Source organism: Girardinichthys multiradiatus, chromosome 4 (assembly GCF_021462225.1).
Source record: "Girardinichthys multiradiatus isolate DD_20200921_A chromosome 4, DD_fGirMul_XY1, whole genome shotgun sequence".
Taxonomy (NCBI): Eukaryota; Metazoa; Chordata; class Actinopteri; order Cyprinodontiformes; family Goodeidae; genus Girardinichthys; species Girardinichthys multiradiatus.
The window spans coordinates 23,919,865-23,938,647 of record NC_061797.1 but is presented as its reverse complement, the minus strand read 5'-3'; the positions used below and the strand labels follow the sequence as shown (position 1 = coordinate 23,938,647).

The 18,783-nt window shown below is 39.1% G+C and overlaps 2 protein-coding genes across 2 annotated transcripts in view; one reads left to right on the top strand and one right to left on the bottom strand.

Moving 5' to 3' along the window:
* Positions 1-7,291, bottom strand: part of mettl15 (methyltransferase like 15) — a 64,237-nt gene extending 56,946 nt beyond the window's left edge. The window contains exons 1-2 of the mRNA XM_047363501.1: positions 7,167-7,291; positions 5,355-5,593 (exon numbers count right to left, since the gene is read on the bottom strand). Of these exons, the coding sequence (XP_047219457.1) occupies positions 5,355-5,579 (225 nt within the window). The 5' untranslated portion in view covers positions 5,580-5,593; positions 7,167-7,291. The remainder of the gene's footprint in view (positions 1-5,354; positions 5,594-7,166) is intronic.
* kif18a (kinesin family member 18A) overlaps positions 7,284-18,783 on the top strand; it is a 32,800-nt gene continuing 21,300 nt past the window's right edge. Inside the window, exons 1-6 of the mRNA XM_047363502.1 lie at positions 7,284-7,422; positions 8,942-9,287; positions 15,044-15,201; positions 15,442-15,546; positions 16,059-16,169; positions 16,391-16,588. Of these exons, the coding sequence (XP_047219458.1) occupies positions 8,972-9,287; positions 15,044-15,201; positions 15,442-15,546; positions 16,059-16,169; positions 16,391-16,588 (888 nt within the window). The 5' untranslated portion in view covers positions 7,284-7,422; positions 8,942-8,971. The remainder of the gene's footprint in view (positions 7,423-8,941; positions 9,288-15,043; positions 15,202-15,441; positions 15,547-16,058; positions 16,170-16,390; positions 16,589-18,783) is intronic.

Here is an 18,783-nt window from a genome sequence, read left to right as displayed (position 1 = left end):
GCTTTGAGGTTACATTGTTTAGCATTTATTATTATGAATTCTGTGCCAATTGCTTGTTGATCAATAGTAAATCAGAAATTAAGTACATAGCTTTCCTCTGCAGACCACTGAGTAAAAGTAGGGTTTCTGCAAGTTGGAGTGAGTTATAGTACAGACTTTTCAAGACCCCTGAGATTTAACTAAAAAAATTTACAAAATACTGTGTCACTTATGGGTTAAATGCTTTTTAAGGTGGGTCATGCACCTTTGGAGTATTTTGCCTATAGCATATTATGTAATAGGCTTCACAATGATCATCAGTGACAATTTTGAAACACCTACTATGAAATCCAAGTTTTCATGGCAAATCCCATTTAATATGCACTTTGCTGCAATGTAAAAGCTTGTGGAGTGTAAAGAAGATATTCATATTTTCATTTCCAAAACTAGGGATGTCAAATTTAAATGTATGAAGGGTCACAATTTAAAGCTAGAAGGCCAAGCATGATCAATAGTTGTTGAAAAGTATAGACATAGACATGTTTCAAGATGTTTTTTGTCAGAATACTGATAAAAAGCATTTGAATTTCACTTTTCTTATCATATGTAGAATTCAGAGTAATATCCATTTATAATGCCTACAGCCTTTTTACTTATTTCTGAAAACAGCGTTTATGCACCGACGTTGCAAACAAATAAAAAACATTCACTGAAAATCCAAACACACCGCTGCAAATATTCAAACAGGGAATTATAGGAGGAAATAAAAAAATCAAAATATAGGTGCATGTTCATATTATTTAGCTCATATTTAAGACCAGTCACATACCTGACATTGTGTCTTGGTTGCAAAAACAGCAGTGTTTAGGATTAGACTTTGATTTGTAGAAAGTCTCACAACTGAATCAAGATGTGCACCAGTAAGAACGATCATCTTATCGTTATCACCACAGGAAAAAAAAAAAAAAAGAGTCTGTATCTATGGTGCTGATCGCAGAGGTCATTACAGCATAGTGACGGTTGTGTTTCATGATACTGTGCATGAACTGGGCAAGCTCGGCATACAAACAAGCTGGCGTTGGTAAAACGTAAAGCAATGGTCATGTAACACAACCCTACTAATGCATAGATTTGGTGAATTTGCTCACAGACATGAATAAATCAAAGACAAATAAAAGAAACTGGTCTCAAATTTTAGAGTGACATCTTCCCAAGAGGATTAATGACATACTACAAAACCTGAAAAATAATTTCTCACACCACATATCTGCAAACATTGGGTAATATTGTGTTATTTTAATAGCATACTTGTCAAACATAAATATTTAGGATACACAGTTTGACAGTAATGGACATCTCTTAGGTCCCTATCAGTTCATCATGCTGCGGTGTATCTAATTAAACCTGATTGTCCAGCACAATATTGAGCAGAAGTACGCAGGCCAAAATTATGTCAAACCGTTTCTTGGCTGTGTAGAGCAGAGTTCCTCCAGCCGATCCAAGGCAGACCCTATCAAGCATATTCCTTAGAAATCCTGAACTCAGTCACAGCTGGCTGAAAATATTTTCTATTTCAGAAGCTAAGTGTCTTTTTGTTGTTCTACGCCATCCAAAAAGTAGGCAAGTATTATTTTCTGCTTCAGTCTCAAGTAATATTAAAACTACCACAACTGTACATCACCCTTAGCCCATTTCTGCAATCAGACTCTAACCTCGAAGGTAAATTTATAAAGAAGGATCATTAATTAAATGTAACCCACAATAAATATAGGCTACCATCTGAAATATTGCATTGCTAACCATCTCTTTCCACTATAATGAACTAATAGTTCTCTGACAAAGCTGGAAATTTACTTGTGTAGGACACAAAACTCTGTAAAAAGTTAAATGGAGATTCATGCTAAAGTTAAAATGCAATTTAATATAGACTATAGCAGGCATGGAGCAGCTGTTGGTATCAAGGTATACCAACGTTTTAAACAGTTACTAAACTGCAAAAGATTTCAGTCATAATGTTCTTACGCTTTAAAGTCCTTTAAATGAGAGGCCGGAGAACAATTTGTTGCCGCGCACTGCTGGTCATTTGGCTGACAGAGGGCTTTCTGGTCTCGGAAAACACAGACAGTCATGGTATGGAAAAACCGGCACTATTTTTAAGATAACACTGTTTTAAAACTACAGTTGAATAGCTATGACTAGTGTAACTGAAGACTCTTTACCCAAGCAGATAATGACTGATTAGCCAGTTAATATAAGCTTATTAAACTATGAGCTTGTGTTACTTTGTACAGAGCAAAAACAAAAAAAGTCTATAAAATTGCTTAATTTAGCAGGAGTTTAAATTTTTGCTTAAGTCTATGTGTAGAAAAACAAAATAATACCTAACTGTCAAGATAACGTTATTATGACTATTTACTATTTTGTTTTTTCCATCAAGGTTGTCATACTGTGAGAATCTCATACCTGACCATGCCTAGACCACAGTATAGCAGCAGCAAATCAATCTATGGTGCTTTGTTGCTTGTGATTCCAGTTTAAGTATGATGAGCTAGCAAATAATGAAAGGAAAATTTATTGTAAGCAACCAGCGTAAATTAGCTACCTCCCAAGAAATATGTAGCCAGACATCCAGTGTGGGAAGCATTGGGGCAATGAAAGACACCATTTACAGACATTAATTTGACTGCAGAACTGGACTTGACATTAATCACTGGTACTTATTTCACACACATGCTTCTCTGCACTACAAGTAACTGCATGCTGCTTATCATTTTTACTCATATTTATTCAAATCAAGGACATTTCCCTGATATTGTTAGCAAGTCATTCTCATCCTAACAGCTGATATGTTTGTGAAACCAAGAGGGAACAACTACAAATATTGGTTCTTAAAGTTATCTCCTTCAGAGCTTAGATTTTTAAACGATTGACAAAAATGATACACACCATGTGAATGTGTCTTTAGAATGAGACCAGTAGTAATATCTATATTTAGCTATATAAAAAAGCTAACATGAAAACCTACTGTGGTTAAAGAAGCAGCAGTGCTATATTTAAAAAAATAAACAAACCTCTGTGGTGAAACAATGTTTAAGAGGCTTCTTAGTGTGAACATAAAACATTTTCCCAGAATGTCACACTGACTGAGGTCTACCAGCATGTACTGTACAAAAAAAATTTATAAAATCTATGAAACAGTTTTTTTTAATAGCATCTGATTGGCAAGCTGTCTTGGGACAGTTGGCAAATGGGCGGGCAGCGGAGGAGTTTAGAGGTGTTAAAGTTCAGGCAGGAGCGACGCAGCACCCTGTGTCCTGCCAACAACCTTACTGTGGCGCAATTCCTGACTAAGTTGTTGACCCATGGCCCCCACCTGCCTTGACCATGTATTATATGGAGGGAGGGGGGCATCACTTTCCTTCCTAAGCTGCTTTCCACACCAGAAGGCTTTTGACTCATGCCCATCTGTCCTGGTAGTACATACATTAAGTGAAAGCCAAGATACAGGCAACCTGTCCAATTCATGAGTGCCTTGTTATGTGAAGTGTGAACACAATCTCAGCAACCATTTCAGTAGGGAGACAAATGATCCATTAAGAGGTCATTCCACATGGTTCTCTTCAAAACCAGATGAGGAAGATAGATGACATGAATGTTTAGGGAATTATTTCTAAACATAGGTATCATGATTTCTTCGCCCAGTTAAAAACCAACCGATGTAATAAACACTTTAGTTTCCAATAATTGGCAATCAAATGTTCTCACACATGAAAGAAGCAGAATTAAGGTATTTGAGAAACACGTCTCGGTGTCAGTTTGAATGCATTGGCCTTTACTACAGCAACCAGAGGCAGACAGGATAACAATGGCTAAAATACAAATATGTCCTAATTACTTGCAAATACCAATGTGGCCAGTCAGCCTAGAGATTCAGTTTAGTCATAAATCACACATTTGCCTACAGACTGAGCACATTCTGGGTCACTTTTAGAGTGACAATACATCAGTGGGTGAAGCATTATATTAGATTTTCCATTCCCTCCCCCGGCTGCCCATTTCTTTTAGAATTGTTTTTAAGGTTTGGCTTTCAGTTTTTAAAAGTCTAAATGGTCTGGCACCTCTTCACCTTAATGAGCTTTTACATCCACAAATACCCAGTAGATCTCTAAGATCTCCAGACCAGAAGCTCTTAGTTGCTCCCAGGACTTGGCTCGTGACCAGGGGAGACAGGGCTTTTTCAGCTGCAGCTCCTGACTCTGGAACAGTCTCCCCCTTTCTGTGAGGTCTGGTCTAACTTTAAATGATTTTAAATCTCTTTTAATAATTAATCTTTTAAAATTGGCTTTGAATTTCAGAGAGCAAGAGCACTAGACCATGTTTCTTCTATGCCTTCTATTGCTGATTTTATCACATATATTGTCAGCCTTGTATTTTCTTGCTTATTTCTTTTATTATTTTGTTATTTTCATCTTCGATTTTATTTCACATTCACCTGTACAGCACTTTGGCTGCCTGTTGGTTTGTAAAGCGCTTTATAAATAAATAAATAATTGAATGAAATAAAATGAGAAATAATGGTAACAAATGAGACAAATAAAAAAAACATAACATTTAATGATTTGAACAACTGCTTACTAAACTCTTGTTTTAAAAATGTATAGCCCAGACCAACTTAACTGTACCTAATCTACAGCTTAAATCAGTTCACTGAAGTTTTGGTGAAGATGCTCAAAGTCTGGGGTGTATTGTCCTTAAAACCTACTTTACCTCTAGTCTTTATAACATACTACAACTGTTTTATGAGAGACATACACTCACTGGCCACTTTATTAGTTTCTGGGTAACACATACAGTGACTCAAGTCAAACTCCTGACAACAGCTTAGGACAACTTGAAGCTGAGCATGCGAATGAGGAAGAGGATTTAAGTGACGTTGAACCTGGTAACAAGCTGGTCTTATTATTTCAGAAACTGCTGATCTACTGGGATCTTCACGCACAACCATCTCTGAGGTTTACAGAGCATGGTCCGAAAAAGTGAAAATATCCTATTAGCAGCAGAGGTCAGAGGAGAATAGGGAGACTGGTTTCTTGGCAGTTTCTTTGCAACCTACCAAAACAATGCTGCTGGCCATGGTCATCCCTTTATCACCACAGTGTACCAATCTTCTATCACATCAATTTGGATTAAAATCTCTAAGGAAAGTTTCGAACACCTTGCTGCATATATTCCATGGAAAATTGCAATGATTCTAAATCAAAAGGAGATTCAAAGTGGTACTAGCAAGGCTTAGCTAATAAAGTGATCCGTGAATATACATTCCTAATATCAAAGACACAAAAAGGCTTCAACGGAAAATCAAGGTGCAAACGTACCTGAGCTTGTTGGATGTCTAAGTAATGAAGCACCTCTCTAAGCATGACAGGCGTGTGAGGAGGCTTCTCAGCAGAAACGGAAGACAGTCCATCAGACCCATCCCAAGAAAATGGGCCAGAACACAAACCAGCAGCAGCAGAATTAAGCCTCTGCGTTAATGACCTCCACGCTGTTCGCACTGCTGGGTTTGTTTTCCATATCATTATGTTGGAGTTAAAAAGCATGTTCTTCTAATGACCTGTGGAGAAACGACAAAAAGTTATGCAAATGTAATATCTTACTCCAGGTTTGTGGCTGTTTTTTAACACTATACAAAAATCTGGAAATATTATTTTAATGTGACCTGGATGTATTCTTGTCCCTTTATTCATTCAATCAGCACCTTGCCCCATCTCTGCCACTAGCAATGCAATGTGGTGTGTCGCCATAGCTGACTGAAGCTCAATGAGAGACTAAGTGTGAATTGTGTGTTTGCTGACAATAACCATTCATCCTGCTCTGCAACTTGATGAGAACATAAATTGTTATGTTCAGACTGTACAATTTTGAAACTACATTACACTACTATTTTTGGTTGGATCTGTATATACAAAATAAGAGCTTTACCCACAGTTTCAAAGCACCATTTACAGCTACACTCACAGCTTTTCCCCCTTAATCCACAAATGTTATTTCCAACTCAGTTCTTTAACACAGTAGATCTTTTAATGTCTCCAGTTGCTGTTAATAAGTCCTTCACAAAAACACAGAATAAAATGGTGCAGGAGTTAATGGATTAAACAATACATGAATGAGATGTTTATTATGATGTATGACTCTCACTTGGCTTTCAGGTGGTGAAAGAGCCAGTTAAGAATTGGCACTAACACCAGACTTGGCACAGTTGGAAACTGGAACCTCTTCGGTTGAAAAACCCTGTCTGTGCTGTGCAATTTAAAATTAGCTTTCACTCAGCTGTAGCTTTGTGACCAATGAGTTCCAAATACGTATGGGTCTCATAGAAGGAAGCCCTGACATAATCATCAGTACCAGGAAATCTCTCTCCTTTTGGAGTGAGCGTGGAGGAAGGTGATCTTCTACAAACCCATCTCAAGGGAAGGTAGAGGAGCATATAATTTTTAGGTCGCCTACATGAAGTCAACTGAAATGTCACCACCACCAGTTAATAGTCACAGAAGAAAAAGTCAGCTCACTTCTGCCTTCTACTGCACATATTTTCCTGACTGATGTCAATAACAAAACTCTGACCTCAGATCAAAACTAAACAAAAAAAGATAGAGATTTTCAGCATACATGACCACTTGTCACTTTTAGTGACTTTTGAATGTAGTGGTAAATGTCTACATAACGAAATTGCTTATAAAACTGTTTATATCCATACGATTTTATATCTTATACGTTTAAGTTTTTTAATTACTGCATTAAATCACCTCAGTGTGGTGCCAAGTTTTAGCTGTTAGCATTTACCCTAGGTAAGCTAGGGCAACAACATGAAATGAACTGAGATACGGAGGGGGTGAGTTTAGTTTGTAAAGGTTAAGCCATTTAAAACACGCACGTTGGCACTTTAAAGCAAAATATCAAGCAAGGGCAGGTAAAAAATGAGTTTCATTATCCAAACGGCATAAGTGGAGCAAAAAATGTGAAGGTCGTAACAGTAGAAAAGATACCATACTGGAAATAGCTTAACATTCTGTTCCCGTATAAACATATGATACACCGTATTTCACTGTGTAACATTTAAAACAGCTCCGCAAACAACTGTCAAGCTGAAACGTGCCTGTCGATGAGAAAACTAAACTGCTGCTTACCGTAGTGGACCGGGCGGAAGCTCCACCTCCAGCAGCCACAGCATGACCCGTTCGTCACTGCGGCTCCGCCCACGTCTTCACGCACACAGCCAATCAGCGGCCACACAGGAAGAGATCCGCTGTTTGAAAATATTGGCGCTTGTTGTCCTAGCTGTCTCCAGCTACGCGTTGCTAACAACTTTGCCTTCATGTTACAACGACTTGCTTTCATCAAAAAACCAGCTGTGACATGACAGATCGTCGTTTTTTCTAACCGGTAAGAAAAGTATCTCACTGAGATGGCTACAACGAAGCTAACGTAACGTTAGGAAATATGCGACAGGTAGCAGACTAGCTAGCAGGCGTTTGTGGGCTTAGTGCAGTCATAGAGAATTTGTTTCGATATATATATATATAGATATATCTATATATATATATCTACATATATGTCGTGTGCGCTGGTATAGTCTAGTAAATGTGAGAACCACAACGTTTGTGACTTCGATATATGTAATACAACCCTTGAATGTATTTTATAGTTAATAAATTGTCATTGTATTCATATATGAATGCATTTTCGAAGTAACTGTAACACGTCTACTATTTAATTTGCTTGACAGATATTGAGATTTTATAGTACTCTTGTAGTGGCAGATTTCATTTTTAATTATAGTGATCGACAACTGAGAAATAAGATCTATAAAAACAAAATTATTGTAGGATCATAAATAGCTTAATGACAACGAGAATTAGTTCTATATGCTGAAAAACTGGATTTTTGTCCCCTAAAAAGCAAGATCTCCCTGCATTTTCAAGAGATAAAAGCATTAACTAACAGTATATATATATATATATATATATATATATATATATATATATATATATATATATAGATATACTGAGATAAAAGCATTAACCAACAGTATATATAGACTGTCGGTTGCTTTTTAGGGGACAAAAATCCATTTTTTCAGCATTTGACCTGCAGATCACAGATTAAATTTCAGTGAATATCTTGAGGACAGATTAGCAACAAAAATGGCCATACTCAAAACATTTACATGTTAAATAAATCCAACAAATAAACTAAATGGCTTCAACTACTGCAAAATGAAAAGGTGATCAATAGATTTTTTTTTTTATATAGTTGTCAGCATAAACAGTAACAGCACTGATCAATTTTATTAAAAGTGCTGTTCCATTACGGCAAAAAGGAATTTTTGTCAACGCTCACACCAGAGTTATCTATTTCAGTTGCTGCTTAACTTTTGGATGTAGTACTATCTTTTGCATTATGTATTTCAAAGCTTTTTTTTTTTTTTTTTAAACCTTCATAATTTGACCTTAGCTAAACAAACCACAACCAGTTGAAGAATGGGTTTGGCTTTTAACAGGAAGGCCCAGTTTGCATTTTGTAAAATAAATGTATGCTGTCCTGTGAAAAACATCTGACTTCAAAGCAGCATTTACTTATCCCTGTTATTCTATCTTGTAATGTAAGTAGATCAGATATGCTTTAGATATATGGTGTAATTATATTGAATAAATGTTCAAGCTCAGTATGTGTCCAATAGTTGGCAGTTTTATATGTATATATTCATAGATGGATTTCTATGTTCTGAATCAAGTGATTATGGAAAATTGAGAATCCTAAAAAACTGCCATAGCTGCTCCTGTTGTGCATTTTCCCTATTTGGGATGTATCTGAATATTGCTCCTATTGTAGCAAAGATTTTATTTTGTAGTCAAAAATATGACAAGTCCACTTACAACCTTTTTTTTTTTTTGTATTACAGCAGAGTTTAAGTTACAACGGAAGAACCATAATGGCAAACGACGTATGTAGCCATGTAAAAGTCGTAGTTCGGGTTAGGCCCACCAATGACAGTGAGAAGCGTGAAAATTGTCGCAATGTGGTCCAAGTTGTCGACAGCCACATGCTTATATTTGACCCCAAGGAGGAGGATATGTCATGTTTTGGGTCACAACGAGTGAGGTACCGAAACATCAACAAGAGGGCGAAAAAGGACCTGAAGTTTGTGTTTGACCACGTCTTCGATGAGAACTCTACTCAAGCTGACATTTTTGAGAACACCACTAAAGGAGTGCTAGATGGTGTAATGAATGGATTCAACTGCACAGGTAACCAATATGGATGCAAAATTGTTGAACATGTTGGCATTCTTGCTTGATTAAGGTCCAGCATGTCCCATTACTGCCAAATGGCTCAGCAACAAATCCATTCTAATAGATAAACGGTAAAGTAGGTTTGCCCTAAGAGGAAGCCTGAATCACACCTCACCTTTCCTGAATTCCTTTAATATTTTATAAGATTCAGGGTCACTAAAGAGTCATGAACGGATTGTCCCTGAACTGCCTTTTCATTCCCTCGCGTAAAGTTTTGCATACTTTATGATTAATTGGAACTGTTTGCACGTCCATTCCACGTAAGCTGCCATTTCAGGGAAAACGCCAGACAGAAAGTACACTACAGAGCAAAGTGAGAGGGGAGTTACTTCATTACACTGTCCAACCAGCATTCTCAATTTGCTCCCCGCAGACAAGTCAGCCAACTTTTTCATCCCTGCAAAATTCAAGACTGTGCCCTTTCTAAAGTTAGAACCCCAGAGCAAAATATTTTATATGAAACTGTTATTAGACTCTACAATGATTTTTTCTAGATTTGTCTGCTGTTGTTGCTAACTGGTAACGGTTATGGATCTTTTGTAAATATGGGTTTATTTTGGGATTGAGTTTGGTGATTACATATATTTTGCTGAATAACATTCATGACCGTCCCAGTTTTAACTCAACTCTCTTTGTCTCAGTACTATGTGTCATTTAAGGTCGCTAATCTGAGCAACTTTCGAATGTAGACTATAGACTGTATGCAAACCGGGTTCCTATGTAGTCTGACAAGGTGTAGATTTTGAAGTGATTGCCAGGTCTGGGCAAGTATAGAAAATATAGAGCGTTTGTATTTCCAGATGTTTCTACATATCCCATTGTCTTAAAGTTGGGTCCATCATCCATTTATCTGTCCATGAACGATTCATCCATTCATTTGTCCATCATTGTCCATTCATCCCTTATGTCATATACACTGCTCAAAAAAATAAAGGGAACACGCAAATAAAAAATCCTAGATCTGAATGAATGAAATATTCTCATTGAATACTTTGTTCTTTACAAAGTTGAATGTGCTGACAACAAAATCGCATAAAAATCATCAATGGAAATCAAATTTATTAACCGTTGGAGGCCTGGATTTGGTGTCACACACAAAATAAAGTGGAAAAACACACTACAAGCTGATCCAACTTTGATGTTATGTCCTTAAAACAAGTCAAAATGCGGCTCAGTATTGTGTGTGGCCTCCACGTGCCTGTATGACCTCCCTACAACGTCTAGGCATGCTCCTGATGAGACGGCGGATGGTCTTCTGATGGATCTCCTCCCAGACCTGGACTAAAGCATCCGCCAACTCCTGGACAGTCTGTGGTGCAACGTGATGTTGGTGGATGGAGCGAGACATGATGTCCCAGATGTGCTCAATCGGATTCAGATCTGGGGAACAGGCGGGCCAGTCCATAGCTTCAATGTCTTCATCTTGCAGGAACTGCTGACACACTCCAGCCACATGAGGTCTAGCATTGTCCTGCATTAGGAGGAACCCAGGGCCAACCGCACCAGCATATGGTCTCACAAGGGGTCTGAGGATCTCCTCTCGGTACCTAATGGCAGTCAGGCTACCTCTGGCGAGCACATACAGGTCCTTCTCAAAATATTAGCATATTGTGATCAACTTCATTATTTTCCATAATGTAATGATGAAAATTTAACATTCATATATTTTAGATTCATTGCACACTAACTGAAATATTTCAGGTCTTTTATTGTCTTAATACGGATGATTTTGGCATACAGCTCATGAAAACCCAAAATTCCTATCTCACAAAATTAGCATATTTCATCCGACCAATAAAAGAAAAGTGTTTTTAATATAAAAAACGTCAACCTTCAAATAATCATGTACAGTTATGCACTCAATACTTGGTCGGGAATCCTTTTGCAGAAATGACTGCTTCAATGCAGCGTGGCATGGAGGCAATCAGCCTGCGGCACTGCTGAGGTCTTATGGAGGCCCAGGATGCTTCGATAGCGGCCTTTAGCTCATCCAGAGTGTTGGGTCTTGAGTCTCTCAACATTCTCTTCACAATATCCCACAGATTCTCTATGGGGTTCAGGTCAGGAGAGTTGGCAGGCCAATTGAGCACAGTGATACCATGGTCAGTAAACCATTTACCAGTGGTTTTGGCACTGTGAGCAGGTGCCAGGTCGTGCTAAAAAATGAAATCTTCATCTCCATAAAGCTTTTCAGCAGATGGAAGCATGAAGTGCTCCAAAATCTCCTGATAGCTAGCTGCATTGACCCTGCCCTTGATAAAACACAGTGGACCAACACCAGCAGCTGACACGGCACCCCAGACCATCACTGACTGTGGGTACTTGACACTGGACTTCTGGCATTTTGGCATTTCCTTCTCCCCAGTCTTCCTCCAGACTCTGGCACCTTGATTTACGAATGACATGCAGAATTTGCTTTCATCTGAAAAAAGTACTTTGGACCACTGAGCAACAGTCCAGTGCTGCTTCTCTGTAGCCCAGGTCAGGCGCTTCTGCCGCTGTTTATGGTTCAAAAGTGGCTTGACCTGGGGAATGCGGCACCTGTAGCCCATTTCCTGCACACGCCTGTGCACGGTGGCTATGGATGTTTCTACTCTAGACTCAGTCCACTGCTTCCGCAGGTCCCCCAAGGTCTGGAATCAGCCCTTCTCCACAATCTTCCTCAGGGTCCGGTCACCTCTTCTCGTTGTGCAGCGTTTTCTGCCACACTTTTTCCTTCCCACAGACTTCCCACTGAGGAGCCTTGATACAGCACTCTGGGAACAGCCTATTCGTTCAGAAATTTCTTTCTTTGTCTTAACCCTCTTGCTTGAGGGTGTCAATAGTGGCCTTCTGGACAGCAGTCAGGTCGGCAGTCTTACCCATGATTGGGGTTTTGAGTGATGAACCAGGCTGGGAGTTTTAAAGGCCTCAGGAATCGTTTGCAGGTGTTTAGAGTTAACTCGTTGATTCAGATGATTAGGTTCATAGCTCGTTTAGAGACCCTTTTAATGATATGCTAATTTTGTGAGATAGGAATTTTGGGTTTTCATGAGCTGTATGCCAAAATCATCCGTATTAAGACAATAAAAGACCTGAAATATTTCAGTTAGTGTGCAATGAATCTAAAATATATGAATGTTAAATTTTCATCATGACATTATGGAAAATAATGAACTTTATCACAATATGCTAATATTCCTCCACGTCTCCTGGTGTACTGGCCTGTCTCCTGGTAGCGCCTCCAGACTCTGGACACTACGCTGACAGACACAGCAAACCTTTTTGCCACAGCTCGCATTGATGTGCCATCCTGGATGAGCTGCACTACCTGAGCCACTTGTGTGGGTTGTAGAGTCCATCTCATTCTACCATGAGTGTGAAAGCACCACCAACATTCAAAAGTGACCAAAACATCAGCCAGAAAGCGTAGATACTGAGAAGTGGTCTGTGGTCCCCACCTGCAGAACCACTCCTTTATTGAGTGTGTCTTGCTAATCACCAAAGATTTCCCCCTGTTGTCTATTCCATTTGAACAACAACATGTGAAATTAATTGTCAATCAGTGTTGATTCCTAAGTGGACAGTTTGATTTCACAGAAGTTTGATTTACTTGGAGTTATATTGTGTTGTTTAAGTGTTCCCTTTATTTTTTTGAGCAGTGTGTTTTCCATACATGCACTTATTCATCCATTCATCTAGCTAATAGTCCATGCATCCTGTCCTCCTATGGTGCATCAATCTACCCATAATCCATCCATTTGTTTATCTGTCATCCATCAAGACACATCCATCCATCTTGCCATTCATGCTTATATCACTGATCTACAGGGGTTGGACAATGAAACTGAAACACCTGTCATTTTAGTGTGGGAGGTTTCATGGCTAAATTGGACCAGCCTGGTAGCCCGTCTTCATTGATTGCACATTGCACCAGTAAGAGCAGAGTGTGAAGGTTCAATTAGCAGGGTAAGAGCACAGTTTTGCTCAAAATATTGAAATGCACACAACATTATGGGTGACATACCAGAGTTCAAAAGTGGACAAATTGTTGGTGCACGTCTTGCTGGCGCATCTGTGACCAAGACAGCAAGTCTTTGTGATGTATCAAGAGCCACGGTATCCAGGGTAATGTCAGCATACCACCAAGAAGGACGAACCACATCCAACAGGATTAACTGTGGACGCAAGAGGAAGCTGTCTGAAAGGGATGTTCGGGTGCTAACCTGGATTGTATCCAAAAAACATAAAACCACGGCTGCCCAAATCACGGCAGAATTAAATGTGCACCTCAACTCTCCTGTTTCCACCAGAACTGTCCGTCGGGAGCTCCACAGGGTCAATATACACGGCCGGGCTGCTATAGTCAAACCTTTGGTCACTCGTGCCAACGCCAAACGTCGGTTTCAATGGTGAAAGGAGCGCAAATCTTGGGCTGTGGACAATGTGAAACATGTATTGTTCTCTGATGAGTCCACCTTTACTGTTTTCCCCACATCCTGACTTGCTCCTCCAAAACACCCCAAAGTGGCTCAATAATATTTAGATCTGGTGACTGTGCAGGCCATGGGAGATGTTCAACTTCACTTTCATGTTCATCAAACCAATCTTTCACCAGTCTTGCTGTGTGTATTGGTTCATTGTCATCCTGATACATGGCACCGCCTTCAGGATACAATGTTTGAACCATTGGATGCACATGGTCCTCAAGAATGGTTCGGTAGTCCTTGGCAGTGATGCGCCCATCTAGCACAAGTATTGGTCCAAGGGAATGCCATGATATGGCAGCCCAAACCATCACTGATCCACCCCCATGCTTCACTCTGGGCATGCAACAGTCTGGGTGGTACGCTTCTTTGGGGCTTCTCCACACCGTAACTCCCGGATGTGGGGAAAACGGTAAAGGTGGACTCATCAGAGAACAATACATGTTTCACATTGTCCACAGCCCTAGATTTGTGCTCCTAGATTTGTGCTCCTTGCACCATTGAAAACCATTGAAACCAACGTTTGGCATTGGCATGAGTGACCAAAGGTTTGGCTATAGCAGCCCGGCCGTGTATATTGACCCTGTGGAGCTCCCGACGGACAGTTCTGGTGGAAACAGGAGAGTTGAGGTGCACATTTAATTCTGCTGTGATTTGGGCAGCCGTGGTTTTATGTTTTTTGGATACAATCCGGGTTAGCACCCGAATATCCCTTTCAGACAGCTTCCTCTTGCGTCCACAGTTAATCCTGTTGGATGTGGTTCGTCCTTCTTGGTGGTATGCTGACATTACCCTGGATACCGTGGCTCTTGATACATCACAAAGACTTGCTGTCTTGGTCACAGATGCGCCAGCAAGTCGTGCACCAACAATTTGTCCTCTTTTGAACTCTGGTATGTCACCCATAATGTTGTGTGCATTTCAATATTTTGAGCAAAACTGTGCTGTTACCCTGCTAATTGAACCTTCACACTCTGCTCTTACTGGTTCAATGTGCAATCAATGAAGACTGGCTACCAGGCTGGTCCAATTTAGCCATGAAACCTCCCACACTAAAATGACAGGTGTTTCAGTTTCATTGTCCAACCCCTGTATATCTTAGGTTGTTGTATATCAATACATTTTGTATGATTTCAGTTAAAATTAGTTCTGAACAACTGGATTCATTGAAGTTCATATGCTACAGTTTGTGCACATTTGTGCACCTTTTCCCTTTTGTAGTAAGCTTTCTTTTTTTTGTCACAGTGTTTGCTTATGGTGCTACTGGAGCTGGTAAGACCCATACCATGCTGGGTTCACAAAATGACCCCGGAGTCATGTACCTCACAATGAAAGACCTGTTCAAGCGAATGGATGATGCCAAGGAAGAGAAAGAGTTTGCTCTTGCATTTTCATATCTTGAGGTATTTTCAAGACATGTATTTGCACAGAACCTGTTGATTTTGTGTAGATTTATTTATAACCCATGCTGCTTACTGTGTGCACACACATTGGCGCAGTTACCCATCCATATTTGTCAGCATTAGTTTTCAGTTGAAAACATTTCTGCAAAAACCTGCATTTCCTAATTTTTTTTGTCTAGGGGTAGTTCTAATATTGTTGCAGCTTGCCCTTTTCAGTTACATTTTTTTGTCGAGTTACAGGTTTATAATGAACAGATCAGAGACTTGCTGGCTAACGCCGGACCTCTCGCTGTCAGAGAGGACGGCTCGAAGGGAGTGGTTGTTCAGGGCCTCACACTGCATCAGGTTTGTAAATTAAATAAATTTATTTATTTTATTTTTTTAATTACTGAACTTTCTTGTTATTGCCTTTAATTTTCTAGGTGGTGTAATTTTAGATTCCTCTACTATGGTTCTACACAACATAATGTCTCTGTACATTTGATGATGAATGAATAAGTTAATATTAAATAGCTCCCTTATATGCATTGCTGTTTAAAGATGGCCCTCCCATGTTAAGAAATAACATGGGAGTCACATTTATGCTGGTAAAATATTACAGTTCAGTAATGGTCTCTCTTAATGTATGAAATTTGATTTTTTTTAAAAGCATTTTGAACTGAAACCTACATTGTAATCCTATTAGGTGCTCAGACTGTGAGTACTGTATTTCCTAGAAGTATGGGGGAAATTTAAACAACTGGAAGAAATAAAAATGTGTCTATTTTGTATTGCTCATTTGTAATTCCTTTAGGTGTTTGCCCTTTTTTAACTCTATTTTGTCATATTGAAACCTTTTTTATGTTGATGCTTGACAGCCTAAGTGTGCAGAGCACATTCTGGAGGCTTTGGATTCTGGCAATCGAAACAGAACGCAACACCCAACTGATATGAATGCCTCTTCTTCTCGATCTCACGCTGTATTTCAGGTAATTTAAATTAGTTCTAAAAACAAACGACCAACAAAGTAACCAAATATAAAAGAGGCAGCTATGCCCACTACCCACTTTCAAGTTATCGGTGATGTCCTATTACACAATAAAAACGTAAGGCATGGTACAAACTTCAAATTCACTTTCTTTTTAAATTAACAATTTTGTGTATATATATATATATATATATATATATATATATATATATAATTTCTCAGATATATTTGAGGCAGCAGGACAAAACAGCCAGCCTAAACCCTAACGTCTGCATAGCCAAAATGAGCCTGATTGACCTCGCCGGCTCAGAGAGGGCCAGCGCCACCAACGCCAAGGGAGCACGCCTACGAGAAGGTGCTAATATCAACCGCTCCCTCCTTGCCCTGGGAAATGTTATCAACGCCCTCGCAGACCCAAAGGTGAGCTTGTGTTTCGCCATATTTTCATAAATTAACTACTACTAAAAAAAAGCCTAATGACCACATGAAAGAGAATAAAATTTTTGTCTAGTTGATCACCCTAACACACAGCTTTTTTGGGACTGTTTTTTTCTCAGTAATACAGATAAGGGGATCATAAGTTATACTTTGTTGTTCCCTAAAATGCAAAATAAGGGAATTAGCGATCAAAATTACCAACACAATTCTAATTTTCATTTTAATGTAAATAATGTATGTATTCATGCAATGTTGAATATATTTCATCAATCTAGTTTATTACCTGTTGCCATTTTCTAAGGATTTTTGTCTCTTAGCTGCTGATTAAATCTTAGGAAAACCATTTTTTGAAAACTGTAAATCCTTTCAGTTTTCTTTGGCTATGCTAGTTGAGACATTGGCAGCTGATTGGGGATCTGTTAATAATTACAGTTAAAACATTTTTAATCAAATATTTATTTTCCAGTTGTTCAGCAAAAGATCAACTGCAAATTTTAAACCATCTCAAGCAAAGTTAAATTTTTCTATGTACATTTGACAAGAAAGAAAATATCAAGCAAATCTAGCAATTTTACTGTTAAGGTCTACTGTTTAAGGCCATCACAAACCACTGATGGAACATGTTTTATTATTATGTATTTGTTCAGTATGTAGCTGACTAATGGGGAGTATGACTTGCTTAGACCAGTTAAGGTTCAGGTTGTATGAAGTTATCTGCTCTCACTACAGTAGTAAACATGGAGCCTGAGAAGGGCAGAGTCAACTGAGTATTTGGGTATTATTTCATTCCAGTTGCATACATTAACCCGTCAAGCAGTCTTCTCATTTTACACACCAGCTTCAAGAGACAAGACACAAGCAGGCGGCATGCATTTAAGAAGTGCTGTGCAAAACTACCACGGCCATGTTGAAATGCTATCCATCTTCAACAGGCTGCTGCTTCATTCTTTGGGTCGAGTCTGTGTTCTTTCACCAGCACGGTCAAGTTGCTGTTGTGTTATGCCCACCATATTTCTGAAGAGTTGGAGTCATGGATTCATACTTCCCCAACCACAGCTTTCCCACCCCATCCCTCATGGTTATTGGTCCAAAGAAATTCATGTTGCATTCAGTGTTTACAGGAGGGAATTTCCTCCCTTGTTTCTGGACTGAGATGCCATTCATTTCAGAGAGCTGAAGAATGTATGCTTGTTCTGTCCGGGCTGTTGGCTCTGTCATCTTTATTTTATGCTGTATGTACAGAGGTTTCTGTTGCAAGTTGTTTGCCTGAGGCAGTGGCCATGGTTAGGCCGATACATCTGATGAAGCGCTCCTTTTCTCCACCACGTGTTCTTCAATCAAGCCCAGTGTTTCACATCTACGAGAAATGGGACCTGTATCAGTTGCAATTACACAGAAACACCATTATTTATTAGTGTGAATGGAAAAAGTGAGTCCTTTTTTAAAAGGGTTTACATGTGGTTGTTCTTTTCAATAATATTAAATCACTCCACTAATTGTCCTGTCTTCTGATGTGGGGAAAAAAAAGTTCTCCGTGTTTCTGTTGTGGAATTATTGTTAAGTCTGGTTAACCGCTGGAACAGATGACATTTGTTGAAAGAATGTAGTGTTTTGACTGCAGAAACAAAAGATGCGTCTTTTGGGATTTGCTTAAGCTTTTTGTCACTAAGGGCCTCGTTTGGTGGCGGCGGGCGTGTATCTAAGATTAACATTGTATGCATTACAATGAAATCTGGCACTGGTGGGCTAATAAAAGCTGAAATCGCTGTGCAGTCACAACAAAGCTTTAGTCATCTGTGGAATGTCATAAATGTACAAGTGCTGCTCTCAAACTGTTATTTTAGATGCCTAATACAGAATGACAGTGAAAGTCTGCTCTTGTTTAAAGTGGATATCTTCCCACATTTGTTCTAAAACTCTGTGGACCTGACTAGAGTTCCAGCTATAGTCTTTTAATCTAGATGTAGATACTTTTTTCACAGAGGACATGCATAGCTCTGACCACCACATGAGATCATTTTACTCTCCTTTACTAAGGTATCTTAAACTGATTTTTTGCAGTCCCAGTGCCACTGACAGTGTGACTCACCTAAGCAGTTGTAGTTTATCTAATGCCATTATTATTGGCTGAGCTAACTTTACAGACTGCTGCAGGAATACTCTATCTTGAAACTGTA